General features: G+C 39.0%; 2 protein-coding genes across 2 annotated transcripts; one reads left to right on the forward strand and one right to left on the reverse strand.

The window, feature by feature from the left end:
• Nucleotides 1-575: 575 nt before the first annotated feature.
• Nucleotides 576-26,302, forward strand: lbl (ladybird late). Its single transcript, XM_020958272.2, is given in 6 exon segments — nt 576-821; nt 823-1,240; nt 1,242-1,404; nt 24,899-25,077; nt 25,647-25,729; nt 25,782-26,302. Coding segments are annotated over 6 exon segments (1,188 nt in total). The 5' UTR covers nt 576-702; the 3' UTR covers nt 26,008-26,302.
• Nucleotides 26,303-26,983: 681 nt separating this feature from the next.
• Nucleotides 26,984-27,769, reverse strand: LOC110188470 (uncharacterized). The gene is made up of 3 exons (XM_020958199.2): nt 27,486-27,769; nt 27,255-27,431; nt 26,984-27,185 (listed from the first exon to the last, which is right to left on the reverse strand). The coding sequence occupies exons 1-3, from the start codon at nt 27,741-27,743 to the stop codon at nt 27,009-27,011; spliced, it is 612 nt and encodes a 203-aa protein (XP_020813858.2). The 5' UTR covers nt 27,744-27,769; the 3' UTR covers nt 26,984-27,008.
• Nucleotides 27,770-27,944: the final 175 nt, after the last annotated feature.

The following is a 27,944-nucleotide window of genomic DNA, read 5'->3' on the forward strand; positions in this document are numbered from 1 at the left end:
AGTCGAATTCAGTGGAAAATAGATGAGGAGCCAACAACGGTACAACGAGACATCATTATTGATGACAATTGAGTGGGCCAAAAGAGAGCTGCGAAGCAGCCGGAGAGAGCCAACAATTACGATAATTAACGCAGTCAGCCGCCTGGAAACGCAGGCGGAGAGAATGCGAGAAGCCAGCGAGAATTAGACAGAGAGGGAGCTATGGAGTGGGACAAGGAGAGGTGGTGAGAAAGAGCGCATGTCAAATTGTACAAATTGATGACGTTCGCACACGTTGACAGCGACTTTAAGGGGGTTAAGGGGGGCCTGAAAGCTATTGGCCGGCTGCCATTGGTCCGCAGCTTACTCGCTCGCTCTCTCTGTCTCTGGCTGCCACGCCCCCTTTGCCAGAGCGAGGAGGCATTTCCAATTAGACAAGCAGCGCAGCTGCGAGACTAGTGACGTCATCGAAACCAGTTAGTAGCTCCCAAACCGGTCGAGAGAGAGAGAGCTCCCAACAGAGAGTGCGGCTGGGAGAGAGAGCAACAAATAGCAGCGAATTTCGGCCACGAGCCATTTTCGTTGTTGGTGTTTGTGTTGCACGTTGTGCCGACGTTTTACGTGTGGCTGCCGCGCGTTTTTGCCGACGCGTTTTTAATCGCCATTCAACAGAAAGTGTATCTTGAAGATGCACTAGGGCCTGGTAGTCCAAGCAGCCTGAAGATGCCTCAGCGAACGCCCAGTCCCGCGGAGTCCGAGATATCGGTGGGCTCACCCAGTCCTCCGCCGCCCATGATGAGATCCCTGAGCATGAAGCGTTTGAGGCTCCTAAGGAGTCCAGTGCCCAAGTCATTCGCCGGCTCGCATCAAGAGCTTTTCCATAGCCGATATTCTGGGACGTGGAAGGGATGAAGAGCCTGCAGATACAGCTCCAAATGTGGCAGCTCAGCCGCCGGGTGTACCTTCTCCTGCTCCTGCCCCTGTTCCAGCTGTTGCTTTGCCCGCTGCTCCACCCGCTGCACTGCATCCTTTTCTGTCTCCCGCCCTGCTGCACAGCTATGAGCAGCGCCTGGCCTGGGACTATCAGCGTCAGCTTCAGGAACACTTCCATGCGCAGGCCCAGGCGCACCTGCTGCGCCAAATGAGCCACCTAAATCCCGCACTGATCATTGCCTCCGAGGATGGCAGCTCCGAGAGATCGCAGCGTTCCAGCAGTAGCAGCAGCAGCAATGGCAGCAGCATCGATTGCTGCAGTCCCCCAGGGCAGGGCGGAGAAGCTACCAACTCCAGAGGGAGATAGCCAAGGAGTGTCCAAGAAGAAGTCAGAGGAGGCGCCTGCGGCAAAAGGTGGTGAACCCCCAGCTGGAGATACCCCGCTCGATGCTCTATTCCAGTTGTCCACCAAGAACTTTGACGAGGAGCAGGGTGAGTAAGAAACACTTTAGGGATATGGTTTATACAGCAGATGTGGTTTTTTAACTTTTAATAATTGTTTCATAATGGTTTTTATGAGTGCCAAATGAAATACAACAACAAAATCTACAGGTCGTTGGTTAAAAGTGTTCTTTTACCAAAATACCTCATGACAAGGGTTCCCTTAATTATAGAGTTTGGTATAAAACTTTAATATCCATATTAATATTACCCCATTTTTACTGTTTTATGACCTCCATTTTATATTTTATAATAGTTACAATAATTTATCCTGCAAGTTCATTAAACAATAACACTTAAAAGTTAAAATATGTAAAGAAACAAACCCTAAATTAGCTCTTGCACGACCATCATAATTGTGAACTACATTCTGAGTGCATCTACCTATGGGTAAAGGAATATTCCTCTTATTTCCCTCCACAAGCTAACCGCAAGCAAATTACATTTTAATATAAACTGATTTCCCAACGAGACCCATCATAACCATTAGCCCGTCCAGCGATTGATCAATTGTTGTCATTACGTCTTGATGAGATTCTGCTTAAGGCGTAAAAACAGTAGTGAGGTCAGTCGGGCCGGCCGAGGTGGCTAAATCAATTTCAGGCCAAGCCAGGCCCGGCTGGCTGGTTGCTCGGCTCACTCTCGGCATCGCCTTTGATGGCGATTGCCTTTCCCAGACCCAGACCCAAACCCAGACCCATACCCAAACGCTATACTCAATGTTGGATGCTGTGGATGCTCGCGATCTGGCTGATGGCTCCGGCGCATGCGTATCGTTCGGCATAATTTGCTTAGCGGCGTTGATTTCTCGTTAAGTCGCAGACGCGAACCGATTCATTCAACACTTGGAATAAATGTTTGGCAACGATTTCCAGTATTAATATTAAAAAAAGAGGAGTATAGAAGCTTAACAAATACTTCAAGAGAACATAAGTGAAAAAGGCACAATTATAAATCATACAAATGTACCATATTGTTTTATTTTTATGTCCTATATATCTACTCTATTCCCACATTATCATTTTCTTTCTCATAGAACATTTATTATTTAATGCTTAACCTTAAAAACTACTTTGTTTACTGAGAGCTACTCCGAGAACTGTCTTAAATTAGACAATAGATATATTCAGATGTTAGGCTGTAATATCTCTTAAAAAGCGTTTTAAAAACATCCTACAAAACCTTAGATATCTTTCAACAATAGCTTAGTAATCTCACAACTTAAATTTAACTTTGCCAAAGTATCTCAATATTTTTTCCCCAAGTGCAACGGTCAGTAATCCATCATGGTCTGCGCCTCTTTGTTCATCTGCTACTGAAATTGAATTTACGCAGCGCACGTACAACTGGCAATTGGTTCGTGCTCCACTCCAGACCGCCGGATTGCCCCACAGAGCCATCTAATCAGCATCAGCTGATTTGATCGGTTGATCAACTGCTACTGGCATTGAGTGCCAGCCAAGAGATGATTATGATTATCACACAGATGCTGTGCCAGAGCAGGCCCAGCTTAAGCGCCGTAGTTTGCGAAAATTGCATTTTCCCAAGACAGCATCCGGTATGGGGACGATGGCCCTTCCTTAACCATTACATTAAGCCAGAGTAATGTTGGCCGAAAGTAACCAGTCAGGATATATGTACATGTATGCAGTAGTATGGGGCACTTCCGGCTGGTAATTAGGAGCAGCGGCAACTCCCATGCTCTGCACTTTGGAGTGCTCACCTGCTCATTGCTCATGACGATTGTCAGCAGATAAACCAAAGTGTAGCCCCACATACAAAATAATTACAATGAAAATGGCTGAAAAGTTGCAGCCATTTGAATAATGAACCTGTCGTTAGGTCTCGTCAATTACAACAACAGCAGATTGTGTTGCTGCCGAAGATTGGGTACTCTTCAGAGACTTTTGCAGAAGGAATGTACATATAAATATAGAAGGGAAATGTCCTATATGGTATATCAAAAAAGAAAATCGTTATAATAACGAATAGATAGTAGACTGTCATATATTGAACTTATAATTATCAAAGGGTATCCAATCTACTCTAAATAATAATCGACATTAACAACACGATTTCAAAAATTCTATTTAATATACATCCTTGTCTTATTTAGATTAGATTTGTTTGAGAATTCAAAGGGGATAGCAATTTATTATACATATTTGTACGTTTATATCGATTTCCAGTATTACATACGCTCCAGTTATTTAAAATATTAGCTTTTATAAAACCCAAACACCTTTTCCAATAGCTATCTGCCTATCAAAGTGATCAGTTCTGATACGATTCCCCATTAATAAAATTATTATATCAAATAAAGAATTATATTCCCCATTTTTCACACATTCTCTATGAATATTTTCATTCATATAAAGTAAGTTTTATGGCACCTAAACTCTATATAAACCATTTCCCACATAGAAATGCAAGTTTGATCACATTGCTTACTACTCCCCTTTGGAAAGGGTAAACTCATAATTGCAATGGACCAAAAGGGGAGGCAAAATGAGCCCTAAGGAAGCCCATTCCAAAAGGGGCGATCAGCACGGGTTGCCGCCGTTAAAAATGTTGGCTTGATGAAACGCCAAGACAATTGGCACAGACAGCCGCATTATTGAACGCTCGGCGAACGCACAAACGGCACAAAGCAGCGGCGGATGCATCCCTAATTACAATTTAATTACTAAACTTTTCCCACTTGACAAAAGGCGGCGGAGCAATGGCAATGGAAGAGACCAGAGACCAGAGACCGGAGACCGAAGACTGCTACCCAGCGGAGCATGAACCACAAAACGCACCACAAACAGATACATAAACTCCCCGAAAAACTCAAACTCACAGATACATACATACATATGAATGGCGGCCACAATGATGATGGCACTTCGGGTTGACAGTTGATTTGACAGATAGCAGTGTAAACATTTTACAACATGCGGGTCGCGGGGCGGATCCGGTCGGGGCGGGGCGGGGCAATGTAATAAAAAGTATTATGCGACCGGAGAGTGCAAAACTAATTAGTTCAACTAGACGTATACTTAATTTCGAATGGGAGTAAAGTCGAAAATATATATGAATGTAAATAAGTGGCGATTTTAGCATAAATTATAGTTATAATTGGAAATCCGAGTCGTGTGCTAACTGCCATGCAAATGGATCCCCAGTCAAAGCTGTTAGAGGGCAATTTTCAGTCACGTCAAATCAACCGATCCATAACCGGTCCACATTCATATATATATATATCTGTAGGTGAGGAAATAGCTATATCTGCTTTCCGAATAACGTGACATTTCCTATGGCGTGCCTTGAATATCTGAGATGGATGTCACGCCCCTCTATATATATTATAAATATCTGTTGTTCTAGATAGATTTCTATCTTTAGCATTAGTGACCACTTGCCCAGTAATTGTTGTTCAAATATTTACCTCCAGATCGTTGGGTATTAAAAATCAAGTTTGTTGATAAAAAACAAATGGAAGTGCATTGAAGCCCATAAACAATTTAGCACATAACTATTTATATAATTGCCTAGAAGTTATAATACAGTTTTTTGTGAATTATTAGTACACATTCTAATGCAATTATTAATAAATTCAAATTCCCTAGAAAACGTATTAAATACCTCTCCTACTTGAGTAACACATTAGGCAAATTGCTAAATTCTGTAAATTGCAATTGCATTTCATTCATTTTAAATACTTCCCATGAAAAACTACAAATTCCTTTACAAAAGTCAACAAGCTGAGCATCGCATAAATCAAGCACAAAAGAAATCCCGCCAAAGTGTAAATCAAAAATTCATTTCAAATGATTAATAGCTGCACATCGTTTCAGCGATATTCGTTAATGACACTACAAATACTATATAAAAACTACATACATATATTCGCTTGGGTTTTAATAAATGCTGTAAGGCGAGACTCGTTTGCCTCAATAAAATCAAGAAAATGTCTGCGGGCGCCAAACTGTTCTAGCTTCGCATAAAATATGCATGAAATATTGCGAAATTGCCTTCGAGAAGAAGAAACAAGTTGACAAGCGAACGCTACGCTGCTCGGCATAAATTCTCTAATTAACGGTTGCGCCTCAAATATTTTATTAAAAATTATAATTCGCCAGTAGTAAAAGTGGCAGAGAAATATGAGTTTGCGTGCGGCCTAACCATAAAGCATTAGCATTAATATCAGCCCAGGGGAATAACAAAATCGGAGACTTGCGTGGTTGGCTTTAAACAAAAAATTGGTTAACTGCCTGATTTGCTTTCACTATTAGAACCCCTTTTAAGACCACACACCTTGGGTAAACCACATATCAAATATATGTAATTATTGTTAAATGGATTTTGTAGTAAAGATTATAGAAACAAAATATTTGTGGTGTGTAGAAATTATAGTAAAACTAGGAAGACGCCTAACATCGTTGGCAAACTTGTTGAGAAAATTAAGATTCTTATTCTGACTTTATTTTAATATCCAAAGCAATATAAAGAGAGGCAAACAATATAGTTAAAACACTGTTAAAAAAGCTTAACCCATTTTAAGCTCATAACAATTCCCCTGTAAGACAAGAAAACATTTCGTTATATCAAATAAACAATAAAAGCTCTTAAATATTACATATTTTATAAAAATTTCCCACAAAAAAAGTGTTAACTTAGTATTTCTGACTGTGTATCCCACTCAAAGCACTCGGGTGGTCCATCATCATAAGGCACCCCTCGAGCAAATTGCATACCTCGACCCGTCCGGTTAGAGCCAAAGTCAGAACAAGAACAAGTGACGCCTGGCCAAGAAGAGATACACAGATACAGATACAACAGAACAAAGATACTAAGACACAGATACTAAGCACAAAGGTGTGTGTGTGCGAAAGCAACGCACTGAAGGTGTTACCTGCACGCTTTTGATGAGCACTAATTGAGCTCAAGTTGCATTTTTCTTCTCCTGCCCATTACCCGCGATTCAGGTGTTGTGGGGGGAGGAGGAAGGAAGAAAGACAGGGGAATCGGCGTCAAGATCAAAGCCAACAGGCCGATCATAAAGACAAGCGAAAATCAAGCATCGACAGTTGCACAAGAGACAGCAAATGAGAGAATTAGCCGAGACAGGGACAGGCCGCCAAGCGATAGAGGTGAGAACGAGGAATTGGGCTAAAAAGCAGCGCTACATTTTGGTAATAACTCTATCAGGGCCATATGGGAGGCACAAGAGTCCAACTGTTGCCAAAACTCGGAGAGAAGAAGTCTGCACAGAGGGGAAATTTGTTCAACATTTAAATATAAAATAAATGAAATTTAAGCCACTTTAGAAGAAGATGTTAAAAAGAGATTTGTAAAGTATCTATGGCTTAAAGAATTGTTTTATTTATGAAACATTTATCATCCAAATATAGACTTCATTTATAAATATTAAAGGTATTAAACACAGCTTTATATTGAAGTAACTTAAATTTCTGCCTGTGTAACAAATGTACCCTGCAAAACGGAACAAGGAATGCGGCGCATTCAAGTCAGGACCTTGTCAAAGTTCTTTAAAAACGCATTCACAATCTCATTCCCACTGCCGTTCGCACTCGCATTTCGCGTTTTTGCCAAACATTAATCACACGCCTCGAGTGAGGAGCTGGGACCGCCCGAGCTGTGAATTTTCGGCATGTGTCGAACATCAAAAGCCCGCGCCACGCATAAAAAGCCATTTAAAAACGCATTTTATGCTTGAAAAAAAAAACAGAAACAAAAAAATAAACACCTCTCTGACCCCGCGGGTCCATGGCTAACTGCAGTTGGCCCATGGTCTAGGCCAGGAAATGCAACGTGCAAAAGAGATTGATGCGTTCACAGACAGCCCACCAAACTACTGCTGCCGGGAGTGGTTACCATCAGGGGGCATGGAGGGAAAACGCATTTCCTCGCGGCTTTTCCAGCTGCAATTTATATGGGTCAGTTGGCGCCTGGCCTGGCGAAACCAGTTTTCCATCCTAGAGGTGTTGCCCATTGTGGTCGGGAAAGGTTGCACTGAGCCTCAAATATTACTAATATCAAATAAAACTAGTAAAGGTGTAGTCCGAAGAGTCTTAACTTTAAATGTTTATATAATATTTAATTATAACTTGTTTAACCAAAATAAAAAGATAACATATAAAACTTTTTATAGTGTTAAATCTATATTATATTTCCCCAAATGAATGAAGAAAAGTCAGCTGAATTGGTTGCATCTATGATAATCCAGAAAATGCCTGGCAACAAATCATATTTATATGCTCAGTCTTTGATGATAAATGTTCAAATAACAAAAAAAAAAGCCGCATAAATTAAAGCATTGAAATCATTAGCAGTGATGCTGAACAAACGAGGAGACACCGGAGGATATTCGGGGTGCTTGGAGAGTGTCTAACGAAGCGGATGGGGAAATTATTCACAGCTACGGATCGGGGCGACATTAATGCGAATAAAAACCCAGATGCAGACGAGTTCCTGCCCCAAAAGTATCCTGATCCATCCCAGTTCCAGGCAAGGTGTCTTCTGTCTTTCTTAACCATTCGCTGCGCCGGACAGGTGCAGACTCCGATCCATATCCATATCCATTGAGTCCATCTAGATGTCTGCACTTCAGTTTTGACGAGCTCCCTGTACCGTTTGAGATACATTGTAAAGTAACAGGCCGCATCAAACTGAGAGTGGTATAAGATCCTCAAGATATGTTTAAAAACTGTGGCATAACGAATCTTTTAATGTCTGATGATGGAAATTTCAAGTGTTTAAGATCTTGATAAGACAAGGCCTGGGGAAAGCATATATAATATAATATTTGAAGGACTTGCCACAAAGGATACGAACCCAATTGGGTTAATGAAGTTGCCAAAAGTCTGTATTTTGTTTAATTTAAATAAAATTTCAATACATTTCTTTTATTTTTTTTTTTAAATAATTAAATAGGCTAATAATTTAAATACATTTGAACCACTAAAGTTTATTTTTGATAAAGAATTAAACTACCCCAATGTTAGGAATTGTTTTAATTCATTTGGTATATTTGCAACTCCGTTGTAAATTCAATTGAATAATTCAATATTAAATAGTTTTAATTATGTTATGCTCTTTACTTCTTTCCTTAATATAATTAAATTCACAAAATCTCTTTCTTCCCGACGATTGACTTCCACCAATAAGCCTTGTAAGTCACTTTTACGCCTTCCCCTTCCGAAAGCCATTTCCCCTTTTACATCAAAGGGGATGTTCTACATTTAAACACATTTTAAACTTCAGTCGAATATCAAATGAAAAGCATAACAAATTTCCAACCAAGAAACACATTCGATGAACAACTTCTTATTGTGTGTATATGTTTTTGGTGGTAAAGTTGCTATTTACACGCCAAGCACAGTCGGAAAAATCAAAATCAACCACCAACAATCACCGCAATAAAGCCGAAGAACGACAAACTTCACGCTAAAATCGAAAGGAAGCTGTGAAAAATGTTTTCTTCCCCCGAATTGTTTCCCTTCCGACACAATACTCTGTGTGTATATATATATAGTACCCATATAGTAGCTGATACTGAAAGCAGTGGCAATGTCAACAAAGCATTTAACACCTTCATCATCAAACACCAAGAAAAGCAACCCCATGTGCTGCCTAGCTGGTGTATATTTGTGTTTGTGTAATCGTTTATTAAAGTGTGAAGAAAATTAATTTGACTATCTGAGATGTTTGCCGCTGTTTCTACGGCAAATGACTTGCAATCGTTGACAAGATTAATTAATCCCCGAGAAGGGGGGCGAGTACCAAACGAAATGAAAATGAAAACGAAAATGAATGCCTTAATTGATTTTATTTTCTATGGTAGTATTTCTTTTCATTTTCATTTGATTTTCCCTTTTTTTGCATTGCAGAATTGTTATGACAAGGCTTGTTATGCCAACGAAAGACCTTCCAAGTTGCAAGTTTGAAAGTTATTAAAGTATGCAGATGAGGTTCACTACACCGGGAAAAAGGAGTTCATAAATAAGGAAATTTAGTTACCCAAAAACTGCAATCTAATTTAAATATCTTTCTGAATAAATATTCTTTTAAAAATAAATATATACAAATAATTATTAGTGTAGATATACCATGTTGTCGGGGGGCTGTTTCATGTCCGCCGACATTGGTACGGCGGCTTTAACTTTAACTCCAGCTCCGTGTATACACTTTTGACAAGTAATTTAATAAAGCCAGCGACATGGCGCGTTTTGTTGTTGCCAAAAGGTGTTGCTGCAGTTTTGCTGCTTAAACATGCATAAGCCAAGTTAAGAGTAAGAGAACCACCGCCGTTGGCTCGAGTGCCAGTCAGTTAGTCACTCAGACTCAGTGAGGCTCGAAGCAACCTTTGGTTCCAGCCAGCCAAGCCGGCTGGCTGTTGATGTTGTTGCTGTTTGATTGCAGCTTGTAATCACAATTAAAGTGTTAAGCATAAATGCCAGGGGCCAGTGGGCAAACTAACGAATATAGAAGACACAGTCAGCCAAAAAATACAACAAAGTACAGAAAAAAAATAAAGGAGGTGCACAAGGGTTGCTCAAGTGGCTAAAAATGTCTGGGGGATCGGCCGTCGCGACGGTTTTCTGGGCTTGGGAGTTTATCATTTCACGGACATGTCTACGGGCTGACAGCTTTGGAATTTCGGCAGTTTTGTCGATTAATTAATTGACAGACAGCCAGCGAGCCAGTCAAGTTCAAATGCATTTAAATGTTAAGTTTAATGTGTCATAATAGCAATGCCAAACTAAGGGTTGCTCTAACATAGCTTAACGAAAGACTAAATAGCTTTCAACAGTCAAAACATATGAATAAATTAAAACTATAAGCAAGACAATATGATTTTTAATTATATTATTATAATATAGTTCAAAGATATTCAGTAGATATTATTTAAAGCATTTAAATTTTAAGGCTTGCAACTGTAATTAGTATTTGAAATCCCTTTCAAACTTATAGCTTTTTGAAATGAGTTCCTATTTGATTATTTACTACCTTTAAATAACTAAATCACCTCAGAAATACCCCTGAAATTTGTATAGTTTTCATCACTTGAAACGTTAAAAATAAAAACTTAAGCAGGTCAGCTATAGACTTAATCAGGGGGCTCTGATTTTTTTTTCCACCTGTGTTGTAGAATCATTTAAAATGCAAAACTTGGAAGTAATGAAGCGCTTAGCCAGAGATCGCGGCCGGCCGACACCTTTACAAATTACAAGTCGGCATTTAAATGGCCGTAAAGTTTTATGACACGGCGTCAACCAAAATAATCGGACTGACAATCAGCCAAAACGGACTCATTAAGATGCCAGCCAAAAGATCTGTGCCAGTTCCAGTTCCAGTTTTGTGGCAGTTCAGCATCAAAATCGAGGTCTGGTTAATTGATTTTAATGTGCCAATATCCTGATGGGATCATCTATAATATATCTGAACCTCGGCGGACATGAAACATGTGCACAACGATATGGATCGCCACTTTTCATTAATCGGTTTGGTGTTAATTTATGGCGTATCTTTATGGCCCAGACTCGGGAATCAATTGCTTCCGTCTTTTCGGCGGCCATGATGGAACTCGGCGAGCCGCCAGACGTCACTTCAGAATGCACTTGAATTTCAGTCAGTCTCCCAGCATCCAGCTCCCAGTTCTCGCTAATTACGGCAATTAAAAACCACTAAATACGAGTATATAAGAAAGAAACTTATAGAGAACTAGGACCGATCTTCGTCGTCGCCGTCAAGTGGCAGCCAGTTCAAGTGGCTCGGATTCTCGTAATGAAAATTGCATCTTAATAAAGCATAATTACCAGCACCCAAATGGAAGGCAAAAGTGTCTTGCCAAGCAGCCGCTATTCAGCGGTATCCTTTGGTGCCCAGGATATTAGTCTGATATTGCCGCTGATTGGCTGATTAGCCAAGTGGGCAATAGTACAGGCCTTCTCCATTAGCAGTCCCAAATTGCATTACATTATTGAACGTGAGCTGAGGAGCTGAGGAGCTGTGGAGCTGCGGAGCTACAACAACTGCAAGTCATAAACAATTTCAATTGCCGCTGCACATTCGCAACACTCAATTAACGCTTTTCAACAAAGGCTTTCCAGCCAGCAAATACTATACAACGTACGGCAGCCACAATAACAATAATAATAATGCATTCATCACTTTATGACAGCCTCGCATACAAACTTGGCCTAGACAATAGTGTCAACCATAAAGAGATTGGCAAAAGCCCGAGCCGCGTATCTATTAAATTATGCTTAACTATGCGCTTTTGTTGGCCCAGTCAGCCAGCCATGTGGATGTAGTTGTAGTGGTTGTTACTGGTTGTTGTTAAGAGAGTCGCTGACAAAGGCCAGGCCACTTAAGACTGCGGAGGCAGGAGTCTAGAAACAGATGCTGGATAACAAAGGAGACCACAATTCGTTTGTTCCTCTTCTGTGGCAGCATTCCATATATGGTTACCTCTTTAGCTCTTGGTTTTTTCATAAACTAATAGGAATCGATTTAGTTTTTGGTCTTATTAGGGAGAATTTACTTCAAATATTTAAACCTTATAACTTTGTAGCCGTAAATAATTGTTTCCTTTATAAGGCTTCAATAATCGTTAACAAGAAATCAATCGGTGACCCATTTTGCAGGCAGCCACACGCTTTCCGTTTTGGCCAAATAAAAATCGGCCCACATAACAAGTTTTTACAGACACAAACGCACCTAATATATGGAGGGATATCCATTCATATGACTCTGTATCGAATCGTGTTGTGCGAGTTCAGAAGTGAAATACGTAGGAAATAACATGAATTCTTCATAAATTCTCCTTTAAGCAAAAAGGTGTGGGATTTGCCAGCTGAATGAATGAAGTTTAAGGTCTTTACAAGTCGGGAATACCCTACATTTTGTAAAGAAATTACAATAGATATTTATCATGAACTGATTCTTATTTTTTCTATATTTAATACATGCCTCAGATTTTTCACTAGACCTCCTTAAAACTAGACCCGTTCTAATGAGTATCCCATTAAAAGCTGCTCACATCCTGGCCAGCTGCCAAATTGACTGCATTTTTATGTCAATTCAATTGGCCAGGACCGCTGTGAATCCCCCGGGGCTGGCACTCACATTTGTAATTGCCAAAGAAAGTGTCATCGGACTGGGTTTCCTTCTCTTTATCTATCTTTTTTTTATGCGTAATGGGCGATTAGGCAACTGCAACTGCGCCGGCGGCTGCCTCTAAGCCAATGCATAAAGTGCGGAATTTATGCACATTTGGCCCAAACGGAGAAAAGCCAAGATCGGAGCTGAAAAGAGGCTGAAAGCCAAGGCGGTTGGCTGCCAACGGGGCGTAGATTTAATTAAATAAATTCAGAGAGCGACGCCTGCAGCCTTGTTGTTTTTCTTTCATTCTATTTTTTTACATTGCATATTTGTGCGTAAATCTGTATTATAACTGTGGCCATGTGTGTGTGTGCCAGCTGTAATTAAATAAATCTTGGCATTGTTTGTGGCATTTATAAATAGGACAGCTATACACTTGCCTTTGAAGATGTTTAAAAGAATTTAAAAATAATTTTACGCAATAAACTTTAAACTAATTGCTCGCTTGAAGTGCACATTTCCTAGTTTCTGTATAAAATGTAAATATAATTTTAGTGCTAGCATATTTTGGCCCAGTGTAGACAATGATCTTTGCAGTTTTGTATTTGCACAATTATTTATTGTTAATTTATTTAGCTTGTCATACGACGAGCCTTGCAATTACGAAGGCGAAAAGTGCGACACGCCCACAAGAGCCAACAGAAACCCGAAAGTTGACTCTACTACCAACACGCACTCGCACTTACATTCAGAAAATCCGGCATATATCAACGGCTTAACAATTGGCTCAGACTTGTCGTCAGGTGGCCATTGCCGTTAAGCCCAAGTCCCCAATCCCGTTCTCCAATTCCCCCGCCCCCCTGGCCACACACACCCCACACACGCATTCTGATACTTTAATTTATGGTCTCTCTCGCAGTTTATTTGTCATGCCAACATGCTGTCGCAGTAATTATACACATAACCGTAACTAGTTTTTTCTGTATTATTTTTTTTTTTTGTTTTATGCAACATGCAACACATTTTTTTATGGCCCTCGAAACACGAACGCACATCAAAAGCGCCATGCAAATGGTCGCTTGTTATGGCTAATGGCTTGGATCGGTCATGAAACAGAACAAGTTCTGTGAACAAGTCAATAGAGGATGCAGAAATCAGTTATTGGAGGCAAAATATATGCATATCGGTTAGACTTGACACTTATTATGGCTCTGATATAATTGCAATTATTTAAATGGATTACAAGGTTCTTAAAATTGGAAACATTAAATATGAAACAAAATCATTATGTTGGTGGAAGGAAAAAAAAATAGATTGAGACTTTCAAATGAGGTGAGAGATTTTAGATATTTTATTTTAATTCTTGTTTTTATTCATAGACAACAGCTTACTAAAAAAGTATCTTGTTTACTTAAGGTTTTTTTTAAAATATATAACAAAAATATGGCAACATTTCATACTAATAGGGAAACATATGAAGAGAATATTATGTATCAACAGGAATATCAAGCTAAATATTCCTAATAAATTATATCGTAAACTTTGATATATCTATTTTTTAACTATTGAAAATTATAGAATTTACCTTCTAAAATATATTTTATAATCGATTCTGTCAAACTCTGATTAACATTGCTCAAAGTACAAAACAAATTTTTTGTTAATGGATGTTAAAAAATTCTTAAATAAGAAACATTATTAAAGCTTATTTTAAAGATGATCCCAAGGTGCCAATGCTATCTAAATTTGAATCGCACTCAGCTGGTAGCCAAGTGACATTATTTTCGCCTCCTCGAATAAAAAGGCAACGGCAATCGGTTGACTGTGGACTTTCATTTTATGACACACACTAAAAACAAAACCTACGAGCCCGGCCCACTGCTCCTGCTTAAAGCCGCTTATCTGGCCGGCAATATCGATAAACATAAATTAGGTGATATTGTTGACCGGCGACTACAAGCTGCCAACTGGCCACTGCCAACTGTGAATTGCAAGCGGGCCGTGCCAACGGCCAGTCAACATGCAGGCGCACATAAAAATGCACCATAATGATAACGATAACGATAACGATGCGCAGCGGTTTGTTGTTTTACAAGAAAATTATGTATTATTAGCACAGAGGTCCACACGGCGATGAGAGATGCACTTGTTTGTCGCCCTGCTGTGCATTGGCAGTGTTATAAAAAGCCTGCTTTATCACCGTGCACCCAGAAGATCGTGGGGATCGAAGATCAAGGGTATCCTCATTCCATAGCAAAATTAACTTATTCCTGAGTTGTGAGCTCTGCTTCAGGATGCAATCTGCCGAATGGCTGGGGATGAGCATTAACGGATATTTATCATAAATTCCAATACCTTACTACTAATGGGCGTTGATTAGCTAATTTGCTGCGCTCGTTTCGATTTCCACTCATGCCTCGGCAGCTCAACTCATTTCAAATACTAATGCTTGTTGGCTGATTTTCATCGTCATTGCCGCTCTTTTCGATCAAAAAAACGTTCACAGCATATTTTCCATGTTTGTGCTAGGGTTTATTTTTACACTACAAAAAAAATATAAGATATGGTTTTAGAGAATTTATTGGTCTCGAAAATAAAAGGTAATTACCGAAAGTCAAAGTCATATTTATCTTTTTTTTTGGAAGGCGGGTGCTCTAACCCCTGAGCTATTCGTCACAGTCATACTTATCAAAACGGAAATTCCATAGAACATCCGGTTGTCAAAACATTGCCTACTTTCTGGCGTCACATTACTGAACTTACATTCCTTGCATACCAACTTTTTTAGAGGATTTTTAAATGACACTAAAAATGTTAAAATAAAGGAAATATTTAATTTTAATTTTGAAAACAGAAATTGTGGCGTTACAAAATTGTATTAAGAACACAAAATATAAAGTCACATTTATCAAAAAGGAAATACCATAGAATATCCGGTTCTCAAAACATTGCCTACTTTCTGGCGTCCCTTTACTGAACTTATATTCCTTGCATATAAACCTTATAGGAATGTTATTATGGTTTTAAAGGATTTTTAAAAGAGAGTAAGCAATTAAAAAATAAAGAAAATAATTTTACGTTACCCTATTAATATGAAAATATTAACTATGAAATCTTTTAAAACATTACTCGAATGTATAAAAAGAAAGAATTTGTCATGTTTCAAAACCATACAAATTTAATATATAATCTGTAAAAATTTTATTTAAAATATACACATTTCTTAAGTATTTCTTGTGTGTTCATATTTCCCTACTTTAAATAAATTATTTAGAATTAGATAAATTTAGATTTAATTTTCCCAGTGCATACCTCTAGTCCGTCTCCTTTTCGTCGTTTTGGATGGCGGCATGTTAGCTTTGATCTCCGCTTAGGAGCAACAAAATCTTAACTAACACTCTCTCTCTCTCGCTTAGGTCTTGAAATAATGAATGAAACCTCGAATTGGGGCTAAAAACAAATTAAATGCCGTTTTGGCATTGTGCGTTAACAGTGCCTGGTTAGGCAAGCAAACGGATTAGCATAGCGTGTTGTTACTGTATCATTTTTGGCACGCATGTGCATCCCTCTTCCTCTAATGCGCCCCGGACTCTCCCTTTTGCTCGCTGGTGCCCAACAATGAGAAGATTAATTTATGTTATTAAGTCGGCACCGCCGTCTTTGATCTTCGCCTCTGCGAGGTGTAAGGTAGGCAAGTCAATGCGGTGGCAATGCCGGCACCTGAAGATACCCCCGCCCCGTCCAGATCCAGAACCACAAGCAATCGATGAGCATCGGACCGAGTCCGAGTCGGAGTTGGAGTCGCAGTTCGAATCCAAGATCGAGATCTTCTCGATCCGATGCGATCCAGGCAGCGATCGATCGCACGACCCTGCTGCTACCTGCAGCGACTTAGATTGCCCCTGGTCCTGGCTGGAAGTGGAGAATGAGTTTCGGGTTCCGGCTCCGGCTCCGGCTCCTAACTCTTGGCATTCTCTGGCATCATTACATTAATTTGAAATTTATGACAGCTTGTCATAATATCAACGATATTTTAGCAGAGTCCTTACACTGGGGAAAATCAGGCTTTTTAACTTGGATAAGTATTTAATAATTATAATATTATGTAGCAGTGTAGGCCTCTCTTTATTCATATATTCATAATCAAAATTGAATTTTCTTTATTGGTTTTTTTTGCTAGTGTGGACTCTCATTAATAAGCCTTCTTTTTTTTCTTGTTTGCCGCCTCGGTTTCGCTGAGTTGTCAAAACTATCGTACAATGTCTCTGGGGCAAGTTTAGCGGCTTGCTCACCGATCCAATCATCTGGCCATCATGATGGTTATGGTGATCATCATCAGCGGGAACACTAGATGGGGGAGATCCGGGGAATGGATCCGATGGTCCGTCCCATTCATCTAGTGGCTGCTTGGGGCATTGTTGGCTTTACAGGCCCGTTGTCAACGCTCTTTGTTGTGCCACCAATAAGGCGGCGGTGCCTTTGATCCGTCGGCCAGTTCAAAGCCCCCAACGAACTTCTAACTCAATTAGTGTGTAGTTTTTTAAACGGTTTTGATTACACCGCATATTTCTTGCCATCCCCTACTAACATAGAATACATGCTACTTATAAAGACATTAAGACGGCTAACACTGCCCCACATCGAAGTCGTCCAATGTGTGGAGGAAGGTGGAGCTGAAGCTGGAGTTGGAATTGAAGTCGGAGTTGGAGTTGGGGAAGGTCACTCAATCAGAGCAAGGATCCCAAGAGCCGCCGCCTCTTCTTCTTTGATCGCATTTTAATGATGATGACCATTGTTAGCTGATGTTAGCGATTGCAAGCCCAGATTTTCACTTAACAACCGCCGCCAAATGCCGCTGCCGCCGCCCCAGATCAGCTTTGGGCTTAAAGTGCATGCAAACATAAAAAAAATGATGGCAATAAGAAAAACGGGGTAATATCGGGGGAAAAGGCGTAGCAAAAGCTGAGCAAGCTGAGCAGCTTCATCGAGTGCTCAGCGTCCAAATTGCAATGCTACGTAATTTTTATTGTCTCGCACACACCAAAACCGATGCTCACACAGTGGTCTAAGGGAGTCATAAAGTTGGAATTTTGGGAACTTGAATCATTACAGGAACGAAAATATTTTAGTTATACTTTATATACAGAAAATAGATTTTAATGTATTCAAATTATATTTCAAAGTAAATAGCAGTGATTAATGGTAAAGTACCTTAGAGCTTAGAAGGTATTTTCAGAACCTTGTAACGTTGTGATGTCATTTCCGACCCCATAAATCATATATATTCTTGATCAGCATCAACAACCGAATCGATCTAGGCATGTCCCGTGATAAAATAAATTTTCAAAATTGTATCAAAAATTAAAAATTTTACAAGGGGTTACATCATTAAAATTGTCAAAAATTGGAACAAAATGGAATCTTTTAAAATGATAAATTGACTATGCAGATCTAATAACCTATTAAAAAACTAAGATATTAATGCTTTCAGAATTAAAATTAATGCATTTTAACTTAGTTATGCGTTTTTTAAGTTTGAATTGTTGATAAAAGGGTCATATAAAAACCTTCAAAGAATAGGAATATGTTAACCAAAGTTATTAACGATTTTCAATTCGATTTTATGATTCTATTTTGAACAGCAAGAGCATATTAACCTCGGCACATCGAAGTTGGTTTCCTTTCCTGTGCTGTATTTTAGTCTTTTTTAATTAAGATAACATATAAGAGAAGATTAGGAAAGACTAAAAATATACAAGAAAAAACGTGTGTGTAAGAAAATGGGAACAGGAACATTACCCACATATGTACTTCCTTAACTACGCTCTTATTCATCAAAAACTTAAATTAAACAGTTCGGAAGGTAGAATAAAGTGTTGACAAATAAAGACAAATGTACATATGTTGCTAGGAACATGTTGTGCAACACCCTTTGGATGTTGCAGAAGAAACAGAAACCTCTGCACTTAACCCACTGTCGTCTGAAACTGCATTGACCATGCGCCTGGGGAGGTGGCCAAACATGGCTCTTGCAGACAACGCCGCCGTCGTCGTCTACCGTCTGGAACCAACTTGGACCTACTCCATCTCCCCCTCGATCCCGGTTCCCAGCCTGCCAGTCTGCTTCATCGTGTCCGAGCGACTCTTACACTGACTGACTTCATTGCTCTTTACGTTACGTTAAGTTTAAGTATACGTTTTGCCCACTGCCCGAGCGCCATCTCGTTTAATCTGCCTTTTAGAGGGCGTGGCCATAGTATTTTATATGTGCTGATCAAAGGGAGCCGATGCTTTGTCCCGGAGCCGACGCGTCCTCAGTCCTCCTCTCCTCCTCTGCTCCTCTGCTCCTCTTCTCCTCTGGCCATTGGAAGAGCTTTTGCGTAGCGCATGCTGAACGCTCCTCCGATCGTGAATCATGTGGCGGATACTTAGGATGGGGACCAGCGATGGATGGTTTGTGGAACGGATGGATGGAATGGTTGGATGGTTGGATGGATAAAAGGAGGAGGATCGGTGTGTAGCCATGGCTTCGATTCTCTGTGGACGTACTCATTATTGAATTAAGGATGACCACGTTTTCGGCGCTTTGTTTCGCTGCGTCGGAGTTTGCAATTGATTTGCCAGCCATTAAAATCAATCAAAATATAAAGTCGAAGAGGGGTCGTCCGAGGCGTCTACTAGTAATTACAAGTGAAAGTCGCCGGCACAGAGCTAATGAATCGCTTAAAACAGCCCAAGAGAAAAGCCTGAAATAAAGCAACTTATTATTAGCTGGAAAATGTAATGGGTCAAATATATAAGGATCTTAGAAATCGAATTTTTTTCGTGTGTATTTAGTATTGCAGCATCAGCATCGGCATCAGAATCCATTAAATTTAAACAATTTAAAAGTTAATAATGTAAGAAATGTTATTTCCATCGAAATTTGATAAATACTTGTCTAGTTCGACTCATCTGTGGAGGCTAATTTTGGAAATATCCTTCCAATTACATAAGATCTTTGTTCTATTAGGTGAATTTTTGTAATAAATGGGCATAGCCCCTGTTACTCTTTATATCGTAAAATTACCTAAGAATTAAGTATAAAATGTAACGAATTTCTTAGTAGTCCTCGTTAGTTTTCAATAAGAAAAGATTATTCAACCAAAAATGATCATCATTGTCTCTACCAAGTATTTTCTCCCAGTGCACATGTAATTTTGGGTTCCTATAAAGTGAGTGAACATCGTGCGCAAACTGTTTGTTGGTTTTCCTGTTTATGTTTTTATGCTCGAGATCGGGGAGTACAGGACCCCGGGGTCCATTCAGAAGAAAGCGACCGACTCTGCCGATCGCTTTTGGAACATGTATGAAGAAATTAACCCTCGACAAAACATTTGATTACTGCCCCCAGGTACCGTTGACATGTTTTTTCAGCTCTGCAAATTGACGGAGCACTCGGAAATTATTGGCCATATTAATGTTTACAAGATGTAATATTGCAATCAAAATAGCTGCGGGCCAACATGAACATGAAAAACTTTACGCCGGAAAGCGATGCTTTTGCCTTTTGAACATATGAAAAAATTCAATTAATATTAATATGGGACAATTGAAAAGTACAGTGAAAGTCCTGTTTATACAGATACTTGAGGAGTCTCAAGGAATTTTAAGAGAGCTATAAAAATATAAAGACTTAGATCTTTGGGCTTTCAATTCAAGATACTGGGGAAATATGATCCTGACCTCTTTGATCTATTAAGTGCCTCACAGATTTCAATTACCAATCGGAGCCTTCGGCAGCTCTTAAATATCTCACAAATAACTTATATTTGTGCGGCTTAAAATAACTTCAGAACGACGTGTTCGGTTACCTGAAGCCTCTGCCAGGCCGCAGATCCAAGATCCCAGGCTGGTCCAAAGATCTCCAAGGCGGTACGAAAATGACAACAAAATACAAAACGTTATTGGGCGCATTACGAGCGTGTAAACAAGCAGCCCAACAATGACTGTATCGCAGTTCGGAGTAAAATGTGGAGACCCCACCAGTCGACAAGTCACAAGCCAGACTCCATATCCAAAAGGAAAATACCAAAATTTATAACTTTCTCGTTATGGAGAGCTGCGATCCCCCCTCTACTCGTAGCCCAGCTCACTTTGTCGGCGGCTAAATTTGTCTCATCTTCTTATATTAATTTGTGTTATTGTATTTCAGCTTTTTCGTAGGTCCAGCAGCAACAAAAACAACACGGCAGTTATAGTAGTAATAAAAAGAAGCAGCAAACAAAAGGTAGCCAAAAGGTATCGGGTTTTATAACCTGCTCGAACTCATCAATTTCATTGCTAACAACACGCAGACACGCCGAAGTGAGAAAAATATGCAGGGCCCGCCATCGGCTTTGATCCGGTCTGAATCATCGTTTTGGATCTCAGATCACAGAGTTAATACACTGATACAATAATTTTGGAAATATATTTAAATTTATATACATTTTTTTCATGCCGGAAGAGAAATTCCGTATCACGATCCGTTTTTTCAAAATTACAGTCTTTGGTCAAGATTAGGTATCAGAAAGGGATGAAAGAAAAGATCGATATATTTAATGTTAATTTCAAATAAATTATCGAAAATAGTGTACATTAAAATATATAAAGAAATTTTTGATTATTTATTTTCTTGATATGTTTGTTCATTAGAATTTTCCTGTGTTCCTCGAATATATAAATATAATTATTTACATACCTTAAAAATGATTACTTTCATCTATTATTAATAACAAATTCCCTCTTGGTAATATGATAGAATTATTAGAAAATTATCTTATTCCACAATTTTCATAATGAAATATTCATTTTCCTCTGTGTATCATGCGGTTTGGTTTTCGTGGGGAAAGAAAGACGCCGGCAACGTCATAAGTAAATTTCTCGAGATGTTTCGGGGATTTCAAAAAGCCATTTAGAATAAATTAACTGAGACCTACCGCTAAAAAGATCTCTGATCCGATCGGCTCTCCTGCTCCTGCTCCTGCTCCTCCAACTCCTCCTACTCTCCGTTTTCATTTTCATTTTGGGATTGTGTGTCCGGGATTTGGGTGAAGCTGAAGCGAAGCGGGAGTGATCCCCCAAACAGGATTAAAATTAGTTTTTGATTACGCGTTCGAGCTTCTGGACAACGCAATTTGCGGTCTGCTGCCGCAGCAGCATCGTTCTGCTTTCCGTTCTGGCCATAATTAGCGCTTTTAGCCAAACTCCTTGAGCCGCCGGCGGCAGTGGCGGCAACTCTTTTGCATCCCGAAGGTCGCCTTTGTCCCTGGCCGGTTTTGTCATAATTCTGCGGTGGCGGCAGACTTGTAAAGCTATTGGCAGGTATTTAGCCAGACCCTGAGAATGTGGAATTCCTTGTGGTCATAAATCCGAAAGCCCCCAAAAAAGTCCAGTCTTCTAATTGAGTCTTCCGTCGGCGTGCCCAAATCACACATTCCACATGTCATGCTTTTGGCCTGGTTCTGTATCTGGATCTAAATCGGTATCTGGCTGCCTACCTACTACCTCGGATACTCACTCATCTTTCAAAGGGTCCGAAGCGATGCGAGGCATTTGAAGAGCGTGTGAACAGCAGGCACCTTGTGGTAAATAAACTCTTTGGGCATTAGCCTTAGCCTTAGCCAAGGGATATGCATCTTGGTAGCCCGATTGTCTTGAGATTGCGATCTCTGGCTGGCTGGCTTTTATTATGATGTTCCCCTTTTTGTTTGTGGCTCTGCATCCCTGGGGATTACCATTACTGCTCGCTGATCTCGGCTGATTGATTTGGAGTTGGCTTTAATTGAATTGTATCCCTGCGGCACCTTTTAGCCCTGTGTGTTGTACTCTGTTGTACTCTTCCCCGGAAGAGTGGGTTGCGATCTGGCATTAAGCAGCGAGTATTTAATTAATTGCTGTTAATTTATGTGCCTCCCAGTAGCCAGTAGAGTCCATCTAATTTGCCTAATTACCAGGCAACGCCATTAGCCAAGCGCTCCAAGTCCGCGTTTCAGATTGACCGTCGATAAGGCACGCCATGCTTCTCGTATCGTGTTCAACTAATGCACTGAAAAAAATATCATAAACAAGCTGTCATAATCAGCTAAGTAAACTCATTAAGTAAGGGATGTCAATTTGTAAAGGGTTATTACACTTAGTGTTTAATTACTTCCCATAAATATACTCTTGAAGTCGTTTTCTGTAGCTATCATTAATATACCTAATAACTAATTATCCAATACAGAGAATAGCCAGATAAAAGAAGCAAATCGATACCTACGCTTTCAAAATTTATCTGAACGTAAAAGAGATAACAATTTCTGTTAATTATATATTATTGCAGTGGTGCAAATATTTTTTCCTAAATAAAAAATCTGGTATATTTTCTAAATCATGATCATATTTGAATTTAGTTATGTTTTTACTATTAATAAATATATTTTTTCATATATTAATATATTTTTTTGTTAGTGTTAACTTCATTGTGTTGGAAGCACACCCAGTAATTCAGTCTATTTATGTAAGGAAAATGCGTCATTTTGTTTGTGTCTCAATTAGCAACGCTGCCAGGAGGCATAAGTTATGCTTACTTTTCCAGACAACAGAAGCAGCTCCTTGGAATCATTGTACTAAATGTGGCCTGGTTTGGTTCGGTTTGGTGTCACCCGGCATCTCCCTGCCGGCTGTCACAATGATTAGTTATGCTGATGACATTGTTTACTGGTCACGACGAGGACGTGTGAGGTGTGGGTGCGAGTTGTAATTCCAGTTCCAAGCCACCAACTTCATGTGCAGCACCGAAGTGGTCCAGCCCCCGAATGGAGTCTATATATATTTTTTTAATTAATAAAACCATCACAAAGTTCGAGCTTAACCACTTTTTGGCCTAGAAAAGGCTTGCCATGGCTTTTGATTAGAGGCGTGGCCAACTCTGGGGCCAGGAATGCCTATTGATGGCAAGTGGGGTCAGTTTAATATGGTATAAGAATCGATCTTAGATAAGATATAACGGTGTTCGATAAAAATTATAAATTGAATAAAGGAAATATTTGAAAATAGGTAATTAAGTTAGTTAAGAGGAGGTATATGAGGTGAGCCATATATACATGGTTTTAATTTATTTTAAGCACATATTAGATCCAAAATAAATTCATTACTTAAGCCTACAAAGTCATTACCGAAAACATGTATTATTTTTATTCTTTTCTACAATCAACCCCTTAAGACCTGAATGGGCATTTACAAACCAGAAGATTAGATAACCTCGCAATAAACACAAGGGGACAGTGTCAAAATGGCTTTTAACTTGAGCCACAAAAAAACCTTTAGAAGAAGGGGAACTGAATCAACCCTAGTATTCCATATCTTGTGCTGTTCAAGGACTGAATTCGGGCGTCTTAATTGTTAATTGTCGGACATGTTTAGTAACAACAAAGTTGCTGTAGGATTGCAGCTGCTGCCATTTTCACCGCCAGACTTCCCTTAAAGAGACCTTCCCTCTAGCTCCCTATATCATATATAATCTATCTCTCGATATATACATATATTCAACCCCTTAAGCAAATGAAGCAACAGCTATTTCCGTTGATACTCTAGGCGGGATCATTCCCCTGCCATTTAAGTATCGGGCATTAATAAAAAACAACAAGAAAAAGAACTTGATCGCAAAGGCGAAAAAATTGAATTGCCAGCGATAAATAAACAATACCTAATGGGGCTGGGTTGGGCTGCTCTACCTTCTCCATTAAACTCAAACTGGGTTGAAAGCCATTTCCGCCGCGGAATGCTTCGGAAGAAATAGAAGTGGTATAAACATCAATCAGCCGGCGTATTACCTTTAAACATGCCAAAAACAAATACCGGCCATCAAAAAATCCACATCGAATCAAATCCCAATCGAATCGCTTAAGAAAACAATAACAACACACACACACAGGGGAAATCCATTCAGCGTGGCCAATAAAATTCGATGGTATAAATCGGGGCAAGAGCTAGAGAATCCCCCAAGTCGACCTTTATGGCCGGAGATTTGCTGTTGTCGGATTGTCTATTATGAATTCCATTGAAATTGTTTTAACCACAAGCATTTCACTGATTGAATTGAAAGTGCCAGTGACTGCGTAGAGATCGGCCATAAAGGTGATCATTTATAAAGCATCCTCGAGACGGCTCTCCGGAGAAAGGTCAAATTCTACGGCGGAAAACGAGCCAAAAGCCCCATAAACTTTTACGTTTTACGATCATCGACTCGGCTGTGTGAAGCATTAAAAGTTGACTGATCGCTGAATAATTTACGATCTCATCACACTTTTTTGACTGAAGACAACGTGGCTCTCTTATAATGATTTCAATGATATTTGTTGCTTTGCAGATCCCGCCACATTGAATATATTCGCCACGCGATCCAATCCAAAGAAGAAACGCAAGTCCCGCACTGCATTTACCAACCAGCAGATCTTTGAGCTGGAGAAGCGCTTCCTATACCAAAAATATCTTTCCCCAGCGGATCGGGATGAGATTGCCGGCGGCCTGGGACTTTCCAATGCACAGGTGAGTATGATATCTAAGCGATTAAACATGGATTAAATACGAAATAAAATTATTTAAATCAAATCAGTAGAAGGTGATAGTCAGGCGCTACGTAAGAGTATATTCGATATACACAAATAAGTAAGGAAGCTAACTAAAAGCAAGGAAGGGAAACCGAAATTTCAATATCCTTGCAGTAAAAATCCATCATAACTCTGTCAAAAGTTCTTTAATTTCCAATCTAAAAGCTGTCCTGTCTTAATTTTTATTAGGTTTTAAAAAATCAAAAATAATTTAAGAATATTCATGATTTTTAGGGTCCGAAATGACACCTTCATTGATTTTCATGGTTTCGACTTAGATCATAATACCCAAGGGTATAGATATATATGAACTAAAATATCACACTAAATGCCATATTAATAAGTTTTTATTTAATAGATCAAAAAATAAATATATATACAAACTTTTGGCAGGTTTATGATAGGAATTGCTTTGCAAAACTAAAAATCTTTTGCTTTTCTTAGTTTCTTAAAATTAGAAATATCTTTCTTAAAGTTTCCTTATAATACAACTTTTGCAATCCACAGGTGATTACTTGGTTCCAAAACCGACGTGCCAAACTCAAGCGCGACATGGAGGAACTGAAAAAGGACGTGCAAAGCGTGAAACTGTCAGCGAACAATAGCTTTTTAGAGAACGTTAATGACTTGAGTATTTTAAAGACCCGACCAGTCAGCAGATCGCAATCGCTTGCGCCACCCACAGACGCATAGCGGTATCGGAACGGATAAGGATCGCGACAAGGACAAGGACAAGGACAAGGAGGAGCTGCGAATGCTGAAGCTAATGACGTTGATGCGTTACTCTGATGGCAAGCTGCTATATCCGCAGCCCCCAACTGCATCAGCACCAAATATGCCACTTCCACTCATGCAACGCAGTGATTAGCTTACTTTGTAAATTATCGAACGGCTTAAACTGTCATTTAATTTGCCAAAAAAAGTGAAGTATAATAGTAATAATAAGAAGAGAAACACAATATCTCTTGATTTTCCTAACTGAAGTATTACATTTCATATTTGATTTTCAATCCATGAAAAGGTATGAAAGGCACTGCACATTAAACCACAACATAATAGTAAACAAACTCAATGTACTTTAATTTGTATTGTGCTTAAGTCAACTATGTGTAATATTATATGTATATCCTAGTAAAGAACTATTCATTTTATGATGCAGACAATGAGTTCGGTTGTGATTTATTTATAGTTAACGAACTCAATTTATTAAATAAACATGTATTTAAAAATAAATGAAAAAATGCCATAGTACGGTAAGTTCTATACCTTTTATACTTAGTATACACATGGCTCAAAGGTATGTATTGTTAATACAACTGAAAATTTATGTAACAGGTAGAAGGAGGCAAATCCGACCACATAAAATATAATTATTCTTAAAAAGCACCACCAGCTCAGTCGTTTAAGCCATGCCGGCGTGTCTATTAAATCACAAACACTATAGAATCTACTCCTACCAAATTTGATAATAAGTTTGCATTAAAATATGGCCCCGCCCATCAAAATTGGATAGTAAACATTGGACTTCTCAAACAATAAAGTTTGTATGAATGCGGCAGCACAAATGCAATATTTTTTGTGGAATTATCAAAATGTTCCCCTACTTCTGTCTTGCTTAATTTAAGTTTAACAGGAATTTTTTTATATTTTTAATAATTTTAATAACTTGACTATTGTTTTAAAGCATATTACATTTAGTGTTTTTACATGATTTAAATCAATTGCAGACATAAGCATACAAACGGACTAACAAAATAAAAACGGAAACCCCGGAATCCTTTCGTTGTTTAAAATTTCAAAAGCGAAAAATTTAATGCAATTTATATATTTATATGTTATTAATATGAAATTTAATTATATTTGCGGCATTCACTTTACGACTTTAAAAAATGTACCTACAAATTCATAGCATATTCCGTTTGGTCGTGTTACATTATTCAAATCAATCGCAACCATATTAATTATAATCCGGTGCCGTCCAGAAGGAAACACCATCCCAGCACCAAAATAGATCTCCATCAAATACGGCTCGATAACAAATAAGGTCTGAAAATGATTTATTTAAATACTGTTCACCAATCATATTTGAAGTCCTTTGAACTGATGTCCACTTACTCCTTTATGTGTGACGCATTTGTCTCGAATTTCCTCCTTGTTGCTGATATGTTGAGTCAGACTGATGTACCAGATCTGGTTCTTGTCGTACATAACTTTGCAGAAATCAGAAACATAAACATTGAGAATTGTCGGTTGCCAAGAGCCACGTTCCCAATATAATGTCCTCGAGCGGAGCTGAAAAAGTTATATTAATAGTCCAATATTTACTCCTTATTTAAATATATTTACCTCAATGCGATCAGTGGGCTCTACGTCCCACACAGATGTAAAATTTCCACTTACAACGATACCTTCTGCACCCATTTCGAAGGAAAAATTCGTAAAATCAAACAACCCATGTTTGTCCTTGAACCCGTCCGGATTATCCAAACATTTAGTAAAAACCTCATCATCCTCAAACTCAAATTCATACAGAATTGCAAGAGAAAGGCTCACAATTTTCAGCAGGACTAAAATTAGCTTTGGCAAACGCGACCGTTGAAACATTTTATAATTTATTTACTCGGGAGTGAGCTACACGATCCTGTATCTGGTGCAGTTTATATAGCTAAAGCTACTCCATCAGATAATTAGTAACCAGTGATTTCATGTAAAGATCATCTTTACAAGGCTCTGTGGAGTAGATCACGATTATATTTAGATTGACTATAATTAAGTTGTCAAGAAGAGTTGCTTAATAATTGTTAT

The sequence above is a fragment of the Drosophila serrata genome, unplaced genomic scaffold (assembly GCF_035046125.1).
Source record: "Drosophila serrata isolate PLE 108 unplaced genomic scaffold, ASM3504612v1 contig_241, whole genome shotgun sequence".
NCBI classification, from domain to species: Eukaryota; Metazoa; Arthropoda; class Insecta; order Diptera; family Drosophilidae; genus Drosophila; species Drosophila serrata.